The 14,950-nt window shown below is 50.6% G+C and overlaps 1 protein-coding gene across 1 annotated transcript in view; it reads right to left on the bottom strand.

The window, feature by feature from the left end:
* The window catches only part of Sdk1 (sidekick cell adhesion molecule 1), a 975,668-nt gene that overhangs the window by 67,659 nt on the left and 893,059 nt on the right, over positions 1–14,950 (bottom strand). The window contains exons 31-32 of the mRNA XM_057765703.1: positions 9,829–9,932; positions 5,584–5,654 (exon numbers count right to left, since the gene is read on the bottom strand). Of these exons, the coding sequence (XP_057621686.1) occupies positions 5,584–5,654; positions 9,829–9,932 (175 nt within the window). The remainder of the gene's footprint in view (positions 1–5,583; positions 5,655–9,828; positions 9,933–14,950) is intronic.

Here is a 14,950-nt window from a genome sequence, read left to right on the forward strand (position 1 = left end):
CACACAGTTGTGGTGCACCAGAGAGTCATCACCCATTGCCCAGGAGGAGAACGGTGCCCTGGGAAAGACCCGGAAGGACAGTGCTTTGTGGGGTTGACAGAACTGAGTGGAGGGAGAGACCTGTGTTGGGAGGAATAGGGCTCTACCATTAGCCTCTGTGGTGATCTCAACTGTCAGCTTGAGGAGATAGAGACTCGCCTGGGACATGGACTTCTGGGTGTGTCTGTGGGGACTATCCTGATTAGGTCAACAGAGGTGAGAAGACCCGTCCACAGTGGACGGCACCACCCCCTGACTGGGAGCCTGGGTTACATAAGCGGGGCAAGAGACATTCATCATCTCTGCCCGCTGACTGTCTGAGAAACGGGACAGGCTACTTCAGGCTCTGGATGCTGAGGCTTCCCCACCATGAGGCACTGCGAGCCCAACACGGGTAGCTTTGGTCGGATAACAGTGAGAAAAGAAAGCATTCCCCCTCCCAGCTGCCTGACAGGACTGGGCTGGGTCACATAGCTGCTGGCCTCTACTAGGGACTCCCTCTCTGCTCATGTGAGAGGTAGGTAGGCTACAGAGCCAAGCTCACCCCATGCTACCACAGAGACCTAGGATTCAGGGAAGCAAAGCACTTGCCTGAGCTCTCATGAGACCATGAGGTAAAAACTAGGATTCAAATCTGAATCCAGAGGGACAGCTGAGTTCTCCTGGGATCTAGGCTTACATCTCTGTGACCCCCATATTTTAGAGAGTGGTGCAGAGGCTCTCTCTGGGACTAAGTTCCAGTGACTTAGGGACACACAGGGTCCTAGGTCACCTTCATTACAAACACAGCATTAAACACAGGATGTGTGTGTGTCAGACATTCAGCTGCTGTGATAGACACCCATGAGAACAACTTGGAAGGAAGAGAGGGCTGCTTCGGTGTATGGGTTCAGAGGCTTTGGCCCACGGGTTTCTGGGCCTGTGGTGAGGCCAGTGGCAGAAAGAGACCCTTCGAAAGAGGCAGACCACCCTTCAAGTGCCTGCCCCAGGTGGGGGAGATGCTCTGGAGGTAAGAATGTTTGCTGTATGAGCATGGGGACCTGCGTTCAGATCCTCAGCACTGATGTAAAATCTAGCTGTGGCTGTGTGCACCTGCACCCCGGCACTTCAGCGGGGCGGATGGAATCAGGAGAATCCCCGGGGCTTGCTGGCTGACTACTGTAGCTACAATAGCCGTAAGTGCCAAGTTCTGTGAGAGACTGTCTCTAAATAAATAAATAACATGGAGAGCAATAGAAGAGGGTACCCAGTGTCTACCTCTGGCCTCTCCAAGTGCACCCACAGGCGCACGCACGCGCGCGCGCGCACGCGCACACACACACACACACACACACACACACACACACACACACACAGCATGTCCCCAGTTAACTGCTTCTTAGACTTCTCCCTCCACGGCTCCACCACGTCCCAGGCTCTTCCAGTTCCAGGTCCATCAATAGATTAATTAGGTCCCTTATCCAGCTATCTCCCGGAAGTCCCTTAGCTGGTTATTCATGTCTAGAACTAAGCATCCCACCTGTTAGACTTTGGGGGGACATGCCATATTCACACCATGACAGCCAGCAGCTTTAGAGTCTTTGCCTAGGCTGGAGCTTCTCTCTGCCTCGTCCTCTGGGGAAGACCTCGCCACCCTGTCAAGTGTGTTCATTTGTCCCTCAGGCAGAGGCTAAAAGTCTCTCTCGACTGCTTTCCCGTGTTCGTCTGTCAGTCCAGCACATGACCCCTTTGAGCGAGAAAAACAAACCCTGGGTTCCCAGCTGCCCCCCTGCCTGAGGTCGCATGGCCTTTGTCTTGGCCACCATTAGACCCACAGAAGGAAGAGTCCCTTAGCTTATACAAGAGGTGAGCAGGTCTTTTGTTTGCCGGTATCTTGGGCATGTGTGAGGACGTTTCTAGACTGTGCTGAGGTGATTAGCGCCACCATAAATGTGGGCGGAACTCTTCCATGGCTGGGGTCCCGGACTGTCTATGCGGTGAGCCCCGCATTCCCCTCTCTCTGCTTTCTGACGGTGCATGCGTGTGACCGAGTAGCCAAGACCCTGCGGTCGTGCCGTTCCCACCGCGATCAATCATACCCTGAAACTTTGAGCCAGGAGGTGTTTTGTCACAGCAAGGAGCAAAATAACCAGAACAACCTCCTTGGGGTGTCAGGGCACTTGAAGGGGCATGTGTAGGGTAAGTGCACTGAACGGATCACGGGGACAGTCAATGCTGTCATTGGTTCGGAAGCTCCACCCTGGGACACACATCAAAATCCTGGACATGGGCAGTGGACCCTACTAGAGGTGAAGTCTGATTGTCCCCTAAGAGGCCCAGAAAGGCCTTGATGAGGGCCCATAGCCTTTAAAGACATTATTTTTCAGCACATTGCTAAAAACACAAAAGTTATAGGTGAGCTGCTTCCTGGGGAACGAGAACCTGTATTCAAATGCAGCTCTTCTTTCTTCGTTCCCGTCTCTGATTTCCTAAATTACGCATAATTTTAATTGTGTTTCAATTGCCCGCTGGTTGACAGGCATTTATTTCTACAATACACTGGACTGGCCACCTCTCGCTCTGGGCTTTTTGAAATTCATTTGTTCTGTTGGGCCCTGGAGGGCACAGCTGATGGGCACATATGCCAAGTTCCTTTGGTGCGGCTCCATGCCACTTCACAGGCTGTCCGGCAGCCATGGAAGAGACTTGACACCTGTGCTGTTATGAACTGGGACTGGCAGAATCTCTAGGACACAGCCACTTTATTCAGAGGGGATGGGATGCTCCCCGCCTGGAGCATGCGCTGCCTGTATGGAAAAGATGTGCACCTCATTATTGGCAGGCCAGCTGCCACATCTACAAATAAGACACTAATTTTCTAGTAGAATCTGGCGCAGTAGGGGTGGAGGCAGTACAGAAAGGCAGGGAAAATTATGGGCGTGAGGAGAGAAAGAAGTCCCTCACCCCAGAGTCTGGTTGAACCCTCTCACTAGCTGAGAATCAATTTAGATATATCTACCAAAGGCCCTTCTCCCCTCTCAGGTGGAACCTCAGTTTTCTAGGGATCTCTCCAGAAGCCCCACTGTCAGTAAAAGAAAAAACAAAAACAAAACAAAACAAACAAACACCAGGCCCTAAGCCGCTTGCACAGCTTCAGTGGCTGTTTTCACTCTACCAGCTTATACAACTCAACCAGGGCATCTCCGGACCCCCTCATGGTCTCAGTCATCAAAGAGGGAAGAGGAGGGCTCCTTACAAACTCACTAAGTAATGAAATTCCAGAAGCTTCCAAAATGGAGTCACAGTGAAGACTCTGAGGCGGGGCTCTCCTCCGGGAAGCTGTTCTTACTCAGGCACATCTTCCTTTCAGCCTGGCCCTTTTCTTTCTACTTTTAATAGATTTTAACTCTGCTTCACACTGACTCGTCCTGAAATTCTTTTCTGCATTAAAAACAAGGATCTGGCTTTATGTGAGTCAAGGTCCCTAAAAGATTAAAGGATCTTACTTAAGGGCTGCTGCAGGGTCTGTGTGGAGCTACATCTGTGTGGAGCTACGTCTGTGTGGAGCTATGCTCCCATCCAACAAAAAGACCAGTCCTCCCTCCCCTTCCCTGTGTGTTTGTGCAGGGTGAGAGACACAGCATCCAGGACTTTGAATTTCTGCTTGAAATGTTTCTGGCTTCCCAGCACAGCCTCGAAAGGAAGTCAGGGCTGAAGCAGGGTCCCGAGGGAATAAGGATGTGTGAGGTCAGAGATCAAGCATCCATGATACCTGCTTGTTTGAGGAAAGAGCTGGACCTCTGGCATGCCAAGGTCAAGGTCCTTTGTTATTTGTTGTGGATAGCTCCTTGACTCGTAGGGCAGATGGGATCCTGGACTGACCCCTTCTTGTTCTGTCCTGTCCCCTACACTCTGGTGAAGCCAGAGAAAGCTGAGGGCACAGCACTGAACTGCCAGTGTCATCAGAAAGCATTCGGAAATATCTTTTTGTCACCTTGAAAGGCACCTGTCGCTGGATGGTGACTCTGACAGTGAGGGACGATGTCATACTCTCAGCAGACACCTTTGCGGCTGAAGGGCTCTTCTCTGTCCCTCCCGTAGGTGACAGTGTCAACTTCCATTAGGCCAAACCTACTCTGGTGCTTTGGTGTCAACATCAGAGAGCCCCTGGCTGTCGACCTGACAGGATCTAAAATCATGTAGGAAACAGACCTCTAGACATGTCTATGAGGAAATTTCTAGATTAGGTTAAGTGAGGTCCCGATGGTCCCGATGGGTGTCATCCCATGGGCTGGGGTCCCAGACTGGACAACAAGGACACAGCAAGCTGAGCCCCAGTATCCATCCCTCTCTGCTTCCTGATTGGGGATGTCATGTGACCATCAGGTGCCTGCTGCCACGCCTCCCCCACCATGAGGGTTGGACTCTCAAACTGTGAGCCTAAATACACTCTCCAACCCCCTTAACTTGCATCTTGCCAGATATTTTGTCTCAGCAAGGAGGAAAGGAACTAAGGCAAGATACAAGCCAACACTTAGGTACCAAGAGACAACACAGTGCACTGAGGGATCAGAACTCCCCAGGAGCCACGGGCCACGACACCAGCTGGGTGGTTCAGGCACTTTGGGTGCAAGGTGGCTCCTCCGGCTACCTGGTCCTGTCTGTCTTTTTCTTCTTAGTGCGGGCCCCAGGCTCCAGCACTCCTAGGCGTTGGCTCTGAATTGTCTATGATGCTTGAGCCAAGGTGGGGGCCACACAGCTCCCATGCCATCCAGCCCAGCGGGTCTTGCTCATTCATTGCCCAGGCACCTGCGGGTGCCTCTGAGAGCCGAGTCCTGGCCCTGGCTTTCCACTTTCAGAGGTAAGCGCCTGCCGCCCAGTAGGTACCCACTCCCCTGTCACATAAATTAATATTTAGGATGAGTTTCACGATGACCTGCAATTCATTGAAACTGAGATATTTCAATAAGTCCTCCCTCTCTTATGTTGTTTCCCTGCCTTCCCCCTAGGTTATTTTGCCACACGCTGAAAGTCAGTCTGACGAACCCAGTGTCACTGAGGTGCTTTTATCTCTGCATTTACGCTGGCACCTGCCATTCCCCTTGACAACACCATCAACCCCAAGGAAGAGTCTCAGGCCGCCTGGTCTACCGTCTCCATCCCCAGCTCACAGTGGCCGAACTTGGGTTAACCAGGCCTTCCAGTGGCTCTGCACACAGCCCATTATCTGCCCTTCTCAAGGCCTTAGGACCAGGCACTCTTTAGCAGGACAGGCTCCCTCACTGGCCAGAAGCTCCGCCCCTTTGCTCATTCCTGTGCTCTGTGAGCCCATTGGTCTGAGGGCAGGCATCAGCCCTGGAGACCTGAGCACAGTTTCCTCTGGGCTGGGTCTGGATGAGTTCCAGCCCTGGTCTCTGTCTAACTCAGCCCGGCTGCTTTCTCAGGTACAGTCACACGCTTGGCATGGGTGTGACTTGCATGCAGGCTCTGTATAGTTGTCCTGGTTGACCAAACCATGGAACAAAGGCGTGCTTCAGAAATAAGTGAGATCCCCCTGGTTCTTACCTGCCACTGGATCAGAACCGAGGATGTGGTGTGCGGTGTGGCTGAGACAGATCCTGGAGGCTCTCCCGGAACTGCAGGGCAGCAGATAGGAGGAAGTAGTTAGAATGGTTCTTTTGGGCACCAGTCACCCTTCAGTGTAAGGAGCCTTTCCTCCCTTCTATGGGTCCTCTCTGGCCACCCACAGCACTCTGTGAGCTCCCGCTCAAGACCCTTCCTGGGCTTCCAAGTCTTTGGGAAAGGGGTCAGATAGCATTTTCTGAGAACCTAGGTGTTAGTGGTTCGCCATGAGCAGGCCAGGTGGTCACAGTGACGTCACAGTGCTCTTAGCTTGAGACACTGAATGACTGTTGGTAGAGATGAGGTTGCTGCTGGCCACCCAGCATGCAAAGCCAGGAAGCTGTGGTGACTTTGTGTTGGTCTCTGGAAGGACAAGGCTGGTACGACCCCTGTCATGGACAAGCCTGCTTTGGGACCAATGAAGAACCCTTGCCATAGATCAGGTGCTGGAGATTTTTCTGCACTCTCCAGGTTCTCTTATGTACTAAACTGACCTCTCTGTGTCTCCTTGGCTGAGGCTGTGTGCCAAACAAGAGCCTGCCCACTAAGTGCTTCTGGAGGGGACAGGACTGGACATGTATACCAGGCTCTGTCTACTTTTCATCCTAGGTTTGCCCCTGTCTGAGTCTCCTCTGATTATTCAGGCCCTCTATCCTCAGTCACACAGGTAGACCCCAGTGTCACTCTCTAGACTGGGGGTTCTCAACCTGTGGGTCATGCATGACTCCATTGTGGGTCAATCAAGTCACTCACAGGGGCAGCCTAAGACTATTGGAAAACACAGGTATTTACATAACAATTCATAACAGCAAAATTACACTTATGAAGCAGGAGTGAAAATAACTTCATGGTGGGGGGGGGTCACCACGACACGAGGAGCTGTCCTAAAGGGTCGCAGTCTTAGGAAGGTTGAGAACCACAACTCTAGCAGAAAACCTTCTAGTAGTCTATGGTCAACGTGGACCTCTATCCAGCCCAAGAACCCTGTGCAGTCGATAAATATCAGCCTAATAAGAAAATGCGGGGTCTGGAGAGATGGCTCAGAAGTTAAGAGCACTGACTGTTCTTCCAGAGTACCCGAGTTCAATTCCTAGCACCCACAAGGCAGCTCACAACTGTCTGAAACTCCAGTTCCAGGGGATCTGGCACCTTCACACAGACATACATGCAATGCAGGCAAAACACAAATGCACTTAAAAAAAACCCAAATAACAACAAAAAAAAACCTATCTTTCCCAAGACAGTGGTTGTTCCAGCTGTCTGGGTGCTAAGCCCACATACATACAAAACCTTGAAGTGCATACAACTGCCACTAAAAAAAGAAAGAAATGAAGGAAGGAAGGAAGGAAGGAAGGAAGGAAGGAAGGAAGAAAAGGAAAGAAAAGAAAAAATGTGGAATCATGTTTGGATTCTGGGGACTTGGAAGGCACAGGTAGGGAGATTATTACAAACTCAAGAACAGCCTGGGCCACTACTAAAGCTCTATGTAAAAAAAAAAAAAAAAAAACCCAATGGCTGGGGGTATGCTCAGTGGTAGAGCTCAGTGAGAGACTTGGGGCATGGCTCAGTGGTAGAGCACCTGACTAGAATCCCCCAGTGAGGGGCTGGGGTGTGGTTTGGTGGTAGAGCACCTGTCTAGAATCCCCCAGTGAGGGGCTGGGGTGAGCACCTGCAAGGCCTGGGGTTCCATCTCTAGCATAGTAAGGGAGAAATGTTAATCAGTCATCAAAGGCCCCCTCTCTCCAGCTAAGGTAGGGCAGGTCTTGCCAGTCAATCTCCACCTCACAGAGGGAGACAAAGGGCCACAAACACAATGCAAATCCAACCACAAAGGGAAATTGCAGGTCTCAGACAAGGGAGATGATGAGATAGAGGCCTCAAAAGCTCATTTGAATATCAAAGGGTTGAGAAGGGGCCTGGGGAGCCCAGAGAGTTCCTTGAATAGCTTTTCAGAAAGGGCCTATTCCCTGAGGTCTCAGGAGCCTGTCAGGATCCCGTGCTCCCTGTTTGTCAGAGATAACCCGACAATGACAGCAGCTTGCTGGGTGTCTGGCCCTTTCTTCTAAGAATTAGCGCACCATTGCAAATATTCTCTCCATTGTGTCTGACGCAAGATAAAAATGAGTGGTTCTTTTTTCTTTAGTTTTCATTTGGTGCTGACTTTCTACCCTTGTTCCACGCCACCTTTTGTCCGTTTGTGTACAGAGGTTCCATGCATGTGTGTATATGTTTATGTCTCCATGCTGGTCCTTGGGGGGACAAGTGGAGGCTGGAAGTTAGAGCTGGATATCTTTCTGCTGTTCTCTACCTTGGTTTCGAGGGGCTTTTGTGAATATCAAGATTCCCCACTTTGGCCAGACTGGCTGGCTAGCTAACCCCTGGGATCCTTCCTCAAACCCCCAGCTGGGGTTACAAGTATGGCTGGGTATTTTACATGGGCACTGGGGATTTGAACTCAGGTCCTCAGGCTTGAGCGGCCAGCACACTATCCACTGACTCATGTCTCCTGCCTGTAGTAAGCCCTCACTTTTAAGTGAGACCATTGATGACATTCTCCCTCCACTTATCCGTAGCAGTGAAAGGAAGGGTTTTGCTTTTGAGTGGTCTCCCAAGCCTCCTACCAGGCACGTTAGGCCACCTAGCTACCTGGATGACCTCATAGCTTCTTCCCTGAGCTCTGCGGCATCTGGATCTCAACACCTCTCAGGATGAGGGCCCTGTGGTTTCTCCAGGGATTCTGGGGAGCTTAGAGGCCTAGTCCTCCTTTATGAGACCCGGTTGCACAACCACAACGGGGATGCTGGGTTTGTAGCCCATTCTCTGTGGTACCTTAAGTTCCTGATGTGGTGGGGGGTGTGCTGCATTTACATTAACCATTCTTCAAGGCTGACTAACAGCCCATTAGAACTGCAGCCCTGGAGAGCTGGAACATTGAAGGTCAAGAGCTGAACTGTCTTGGGCTATCTTAGCCCCTAAATAGCCACTTATTGCCTACTGTTGTGTTCAGTCTAATACCCTCAGGACTTAGGTCTTTTTGGAATGTACAAACAGACCCCTAGCTTCACCCACCCAAGACTAAAACATATCACTGGACAAGTCTGAAGTCTAAAGCAGAGATGACTAACTTGCCTACCCATTATTCTCACCAATGTCTTCAAAATTGTTCCTGATTTAAAATATTCTTATTTCTGCCACTGTAAACACTGTGGAATTGCTAACGTGTTGGAACATGGCAGTATTTGGGGTGACCCGAATCTCTGTTTCACTGGGCCATGATCACTCACATTTGACTCCTAAGTAAAGTGTCTCCCATTCCCGTTGGGGGAGACCTGTTCTTTGTTTTGTTTTTGTTTGTTTGTTTTATTTTGTTTTTGCATCAATGTCTGAGTATGGCTAGGAAGCTGGAAATGGTTCACCTCCACCCCTGGGCTAGTCCTCGAGGTGCCCTGAACTCTGTGTGGTAGAAGTTAAACTTCTGGGCTCAGAAAAGCATGTGTGTGTGGAGGGGGGGGAGTCACATGATGTGGGGTCACAGGGCGAGGCAGCAGGGACCTGGTCCATTTGGAAACCACCTCACTGGAGCGTTAAATGGAAGAGACAGGGTTTTCTGGGAACTATCGCAAAGCCCTGGTGGCTGAACTAAGTGCCCTGTTCTGAGGCTGAGCTGGGAGTTTCCCCGGTATCCATCTTCTCCCATCCCACTTGTCAGTCTATGCATGTGTCTGCTGGAGCTGTCTCCCGGGTTCGCTGCACTTCCTCCCATACCCAGGATGGGGTATCTTCAGGCCCAGTGCCTCCGAGGTCAGAAGCCGGTGAAGAAACCACCTGATGCTTGGGGTGGGGGTCGGGGGCGGATCTGAAACTGCTTGGACCCAGCTTCCCCAACGACATTTATTTTTAACGACCCCCATTAATTATTCAATTTCTAATGGAGGAGGGTTTTGGAAGCCAATCGAAAGGAGTTCCATTCCATCTGGAAACTCTCCGGGGGACCTTGATTTATGACCACGGGGTGTGTAGGAACACCCCAGGCTGTCAGTTACTAATGGGCTTCTGCTGCTTGTCACCCTCCCTGGTGACCTCCCCTCTCTGCTCAAGACTGGAGCAGGGCCTCTTTCTGGGAGGAAGGTACCCTCCGGCCTCTGCAGAGCTGTGGGGTGGGGTTGTATTGGGCTGGCTTTTGCTCACCATCTTGCAGTGTGGTCACGGCTTCTGTTTCTACACTGAAGTCACTGTCCCCGATGTCATTGGTGGCCTTCAGGCGTAGCTTGTAGGAGGTGAAAGGTCTCAGCCTATAATGGAATACAGAAATCAGTGACTACAGTCTTGTCTGTGTTATAATTAGGAAATTGTGGGACTGGGGTGTCAGATGTCTCTCCTGCCCCAGAAACAGAAGTTGGGTTACCCTGCCACCAGGAAGGATGGAACCATTCCCTAGATATAGCTACCAGGGCCTTTCAGGGTCTCCTAGCCTGCCATGATGCTCAGGGTTGAAACGGTTTCATGGAGGGACCCATCAGTGAGAAAGTCTTGTTCCAAGGACTCTCTTTAATAAGATGCTACACAGTAAATTACTGCTTGCCTAGGCCAAGGATGGAGGGGCAGAGCTGGATTGGGCTCTAGGGGAAGAACTGAAAAGATCTACCTTCTAACTCTAACATACCCAGAGTGAAGCTGTCCCTCGCTTCTCCCTGTCAGGGCTCTATTCTGGCTGGCCAACCTCTTTGGATTCACCAATGTCTCTGCCCCACTCAAGCCAGGCATGATCACAGGATCCTTCCCCCTTCCAGGTGCTGGGCCTGTCCAGCTTGCTTTAGGGACAAGTTCCCAGGCGGGATCATCAGCGCACCACTTCACAGGCAGGAAATGGGTCAGCAGGGAAACTCTGGCTTCCAAGATGGGCTCTGTTCTTCAGAAAACCCAGAATCAGTTTCAGAAACTGCCATGGACCCAGGAAGGGGGGTGGGTGTGGGGGGACGGGGAGGAAGAAAGAAAGAAAGGAAGAAAAGAAAGAAAGGAAGAAAGAAAGAAAGAAAGAAAGAAAGAAAGAAAGAAAGAAAGAAAGAAAAAGAAAGAAGAAAAGTAAAGAAAAGGTAATTCTACAAGGCTGCTTGACTAGTCAGAATCTGCAGAAGGTTGCACACTGGGAGTGAGTTATGTTTGGCTCCCATTAGCACTCTAGACAGTCATATATGCCCACCTCTGTGTCCGACTTAACTTCCATGTGACTTTTAGACAAATCCGTTCAGAAGGTACAAGCAGACCTCTGGCTTCCACCAAGCGGAAGGCTAGGAATGTCCCCAGCCAGCATCTGAAGTTGTCACAGGGATTCCCTGTGGTTTCCACCAGGGTAATCTAAATCACCCCAATTTAGGGCTTTCTTTGTTGTTATTGTACAAATTCCACGGACTTGTTACCATGTTGGAACATGGGGCAGCCTGGGTCTGTGTTTCTGGGCTACTGTCACGTGTGTTGACTCCAGAATAAATTCTCTTATCCTTTGAGGAGAGAGCTGTACTTCTGCAGAGATGCCATGACGATCAGCTACTTTTGTGCTCCTATGCCTCTGGACACATTGGATTACAGCATTTCTCCAAAACCTGAGGGATGCTCCACTCAAAGTCCTGGGAATAATCTGGCCTTGCCAATCTCTAGGCCCCTACAGGCCTGGCCTCGCCAGCAGCAACCAAGAGAATCTGGTCTTGGTTGGTTTAACTTGGCTTAACTGAGAAGCCCCTTGAAGGCCCACTGCCTAGAATGATCTTTGCTGCGGTTTCTGGGGACAGCTTTTGTTTAGCTCAAATAAACCACGTCTACCTGTTCCCGGCTTTCCAGAAGCTACTGTGTCTAGTCTCAGGGATAAACGCCTATTGTCCCCTGTCACTTCCCAGTCTCAGATGCTGAGCAGCCCACCTTTGAGTTAACTGCCTGCTTTTCCTGCCTGGTGTGGTGGGCAGCATGGGGTCCCTAAAAATGTGGGCTCTGAAGTATACTTTCCAGTTCTTCAGCCCTAGACATGCTTGGAAGAGCCACTTTGCAGACACATCCTTGTCTGGGGCTCTAATAGTCGGACATCAAGACGTTGTCCTGAGAATCAAAGCAGATGAGGCCCTCAGGAGCGGCTCAGTAAGCACTCACTGAAAACCACTGAAATGGGGTGGGAAAGGTGGCTCAGCAGGTAAGAGCGCTTGCTGTGCAAGCACGGAGAGGACCTGAGTTCAAATCCCGATTACCACGTGGGTTATGGCTGTGCCTGTGCTTGGAGAAGGAGAGGCTAGAGACAGGATGATCGCCAGGGGTGGGGGAGGGGTTACTGCCTGCCAGACTAGCTCCAGGTTCAGTAAGAGACCTTGTCTCAGTGGAATAAGATAGAGTGACGGAGCAGGACACACGTCATCCTCATCTAACCTACGTGTGACTGTATCTACATACACATGTGTGCACACCCCTCACATGCACAGCTGTTAGCATTCTTACTTCTTAGGTATTATCTTCAGCAGCTAAAGTGAGTGCACATCACATAACTGTCCTAGATCTCTGTTGTCCTGTTCCTTCCTCTCTCTCTCTCTTTCTCTCTCTCTCTCCTTCCTTTCGAATTTGCTATGTTCCTGAAGGTGACTTCGAATTCCTGATCCTCCTGTCTCCATCTCTAAGAACTGGATGGCAGGCATGTATCACCACATCAGGCCCTGTGCAGTGCTGGGGTTGGAACCCAGGGCCTTGTGCATGTAGGCAAGTGCTCTACCCGACTGAGTCACATCCTTGGTCTTTTGTTTTCACAGCCACACACTCACTCTATTTCTCTAAAGAGGAGGCCAGGGTGGTCTGAGGGGGTCCTGCTGCTCTGGCATGGAGAGCTGCGCTAGGCACCTGGAGATGGTCAGTAACACTCTGCTGAGGAAACAAATACATCATGGTGACACTGCTGTTCCAAATCCTCTTGGGGAGGCAGAAGAGGGCACCTACCACATGCTGCAGTACTGACCTGCGAGGCACCGTATTCCAACTGTGTAGTAGTGACACAACTGTAATGGGCGACTCACCCCTCTCTGGCTGGATTGGAGGTCTGCTCCAAAGGGGGAGTTAACATCTGATAATATAATCCTGTTCAAAAGCATGTCGCTGAGGAGGTCATAGGCCCTGGGATATATTGTTGTTGTTATTATTATCATTATTGTTATTTTCCTAACTGGTCATGCTCTCAAAGTGTCTCCTAAATATTTGTGTTCATACCCACAGGCTTGGGCTCCTCTCCACCTTGGCCAGAGAAGCTTTGTTTTGGCAGTGGGCAGCAGCAGCAATATGGGGCAGAGGAATAACTGGTCAAGTACTGAAAGTAGCAGACTGAGTGTTCAGCCCTACACTGGGCATCCACATCAAGCACCTTCCCGAGGGCTCAGGGAACACCGCAAAAGAGGAAGCAAGAAGCACTTAAGAGCACCATGAAATGATGCCTCCTGGGCATGACGTGGCTGTCACACTCATGAACGCATAATATCTGGGATCATCCGCACGGGGTCAATGATCTCCAGGCTTCACCCACACTTTACTGTGGAGCTACAGGAGATAGTTGCTGGGGGCTGGAGTGGGAATGAATATTTGTTTGTTGGTTTGTTTGTTTATTTATTTGGTATGTGTGTGTGTGCCTGTGCATACTTATATGTACCATGTGCATGCAGATGTCATGGAAACCAGAAGAAGATGTCAGATTGCCAAGAACTAGAATTACAGGAAGTTGAGAACCACCTGATATGGGTGCTGGGAACTGAACCTGGGTCTTCTGCAAGGGCAGTGAGCGCTCTTAACCACGGAGCCATCTCTTCAGCTCAAAGATTTATTTTATACACACACACACACACACACACACACACACACACACACACACACACACCACATGTATGCAGGTGTCTCAAAAGCCAGAAGAGGGTTATTGAAGTCCCTGGAGAGGATTGGTTTTTTTGAGAATGTGGCCACTGGTGGGATTCCCATGCTCCAGTGGATGGCCCCATATCAATGCACATGTGGATAGCTCCAAATGGACTTAGTGGGAGCTCTCTCTCTCTCTCTCTCTCTCTCTCTCTCTCTCTCTCTTTCTCCCCCCCCCCACACACACATGTTGTGGGGATGTGTTATGGGGGATTTTGAGGGAATTGGAAGTATAGACATGATCATATATGCTCATATATATGCACAAAATTCTCAAGAATAATGCAAAACATTTTAAAGTAGAATTTGAAATAAAACCAGAAACAAGCCCTACATGTAGACTGGAGTGAGCTGAGACCACATTCAGCAGCCAGCACACAGAGTAAGCACTTAGTGTCCCTTAAGGGGCCTACGAGGACTCTGCTCCCGGAGGACACTTTCTCCATTGCCCTGCCTGCCTTGGGAGCCCTGTTCAACACAGCGAGCAGTGTGCTGTAGGTAATGTGTGGCCTGTGGCTGGGCAGACCAGACCAGCTCAGAGACGAAAGAGGCTGAGTGTGAAGGAGGGTGGGAAACAGGAGCCTGCAGCAGACCAGGATCTCCTGGGATTCATTCACCGAGGACACCTGGCAGTAGACGGCAGGTGAAAAACAGGGTGTCAGGGGGGGCTAACCCTGGCTCTAAGTAACTCGTTAGCATCCTATGTGCAAATGCCTCTGGCCCCGCCCACTCCTACAGATCTTGCCTCTGACCATAGCTGCTCCCACCTCAATCCCAACCCATACCTCTGCCCATCCCAACCCATACCTCTATCCTGCCAGTGTCCATCCGGCATCGAGGCCAATCTCAAGGACTCCCTGATAAAGAAAGTCCTGTCCATCGAATCCCCCCACTCCGTCTCTACTCTTCCCCGACAGCCTAAGCCTCTGCCGTGGAGCTGGTCAAGCAGAAGTGAAATTTAGTTCCGTCATTACCAGCTAGGGCTGAGTCGTTTGGTTTTTATGATCTCACTTTGTGCACCTGTAAAAATGGAGATCAGAGTCCCTGAGATCATTTGTGAACACTGAATCACCATCAGGGATCTAACGATCTTGGCACACAGCAGACAATGCATAAACGCTACTCTCTCTTTGCTCTTCTGGAAGGTTCTTTCCCTGCCTCTCTGGGCAGTTTCTGTTGACCCTCTGCACATTCCGTACACCTCACCTTCCAAACTCAGACACTGCACAGGCTTAAGGCACGGTTTTGAGCTAACACTGTTACTTCAGCTCTCACTTCTAAGCGTCCAGCATTCAGGAGATGAGGCAACTTTGCAGCACAGGGGCCTTTCAAAAACTCTATTATGCCCACTGCTCTGCCAGCTCAGGAGCCAGGTTCACACCAT

Source organism: Chionomys nivalis, chromosome 3 (assembly GCF_950005125.1).
Source record: "Chionomys nivalis chromosome 3, mChiNiv1.1, whole genome shotgun sequence".
NCBI lineage: Eukaryota > Metazoa > Chordata > Mammalia > Rodentia > Cricetidae > Chionomys > Chionomys nivalis.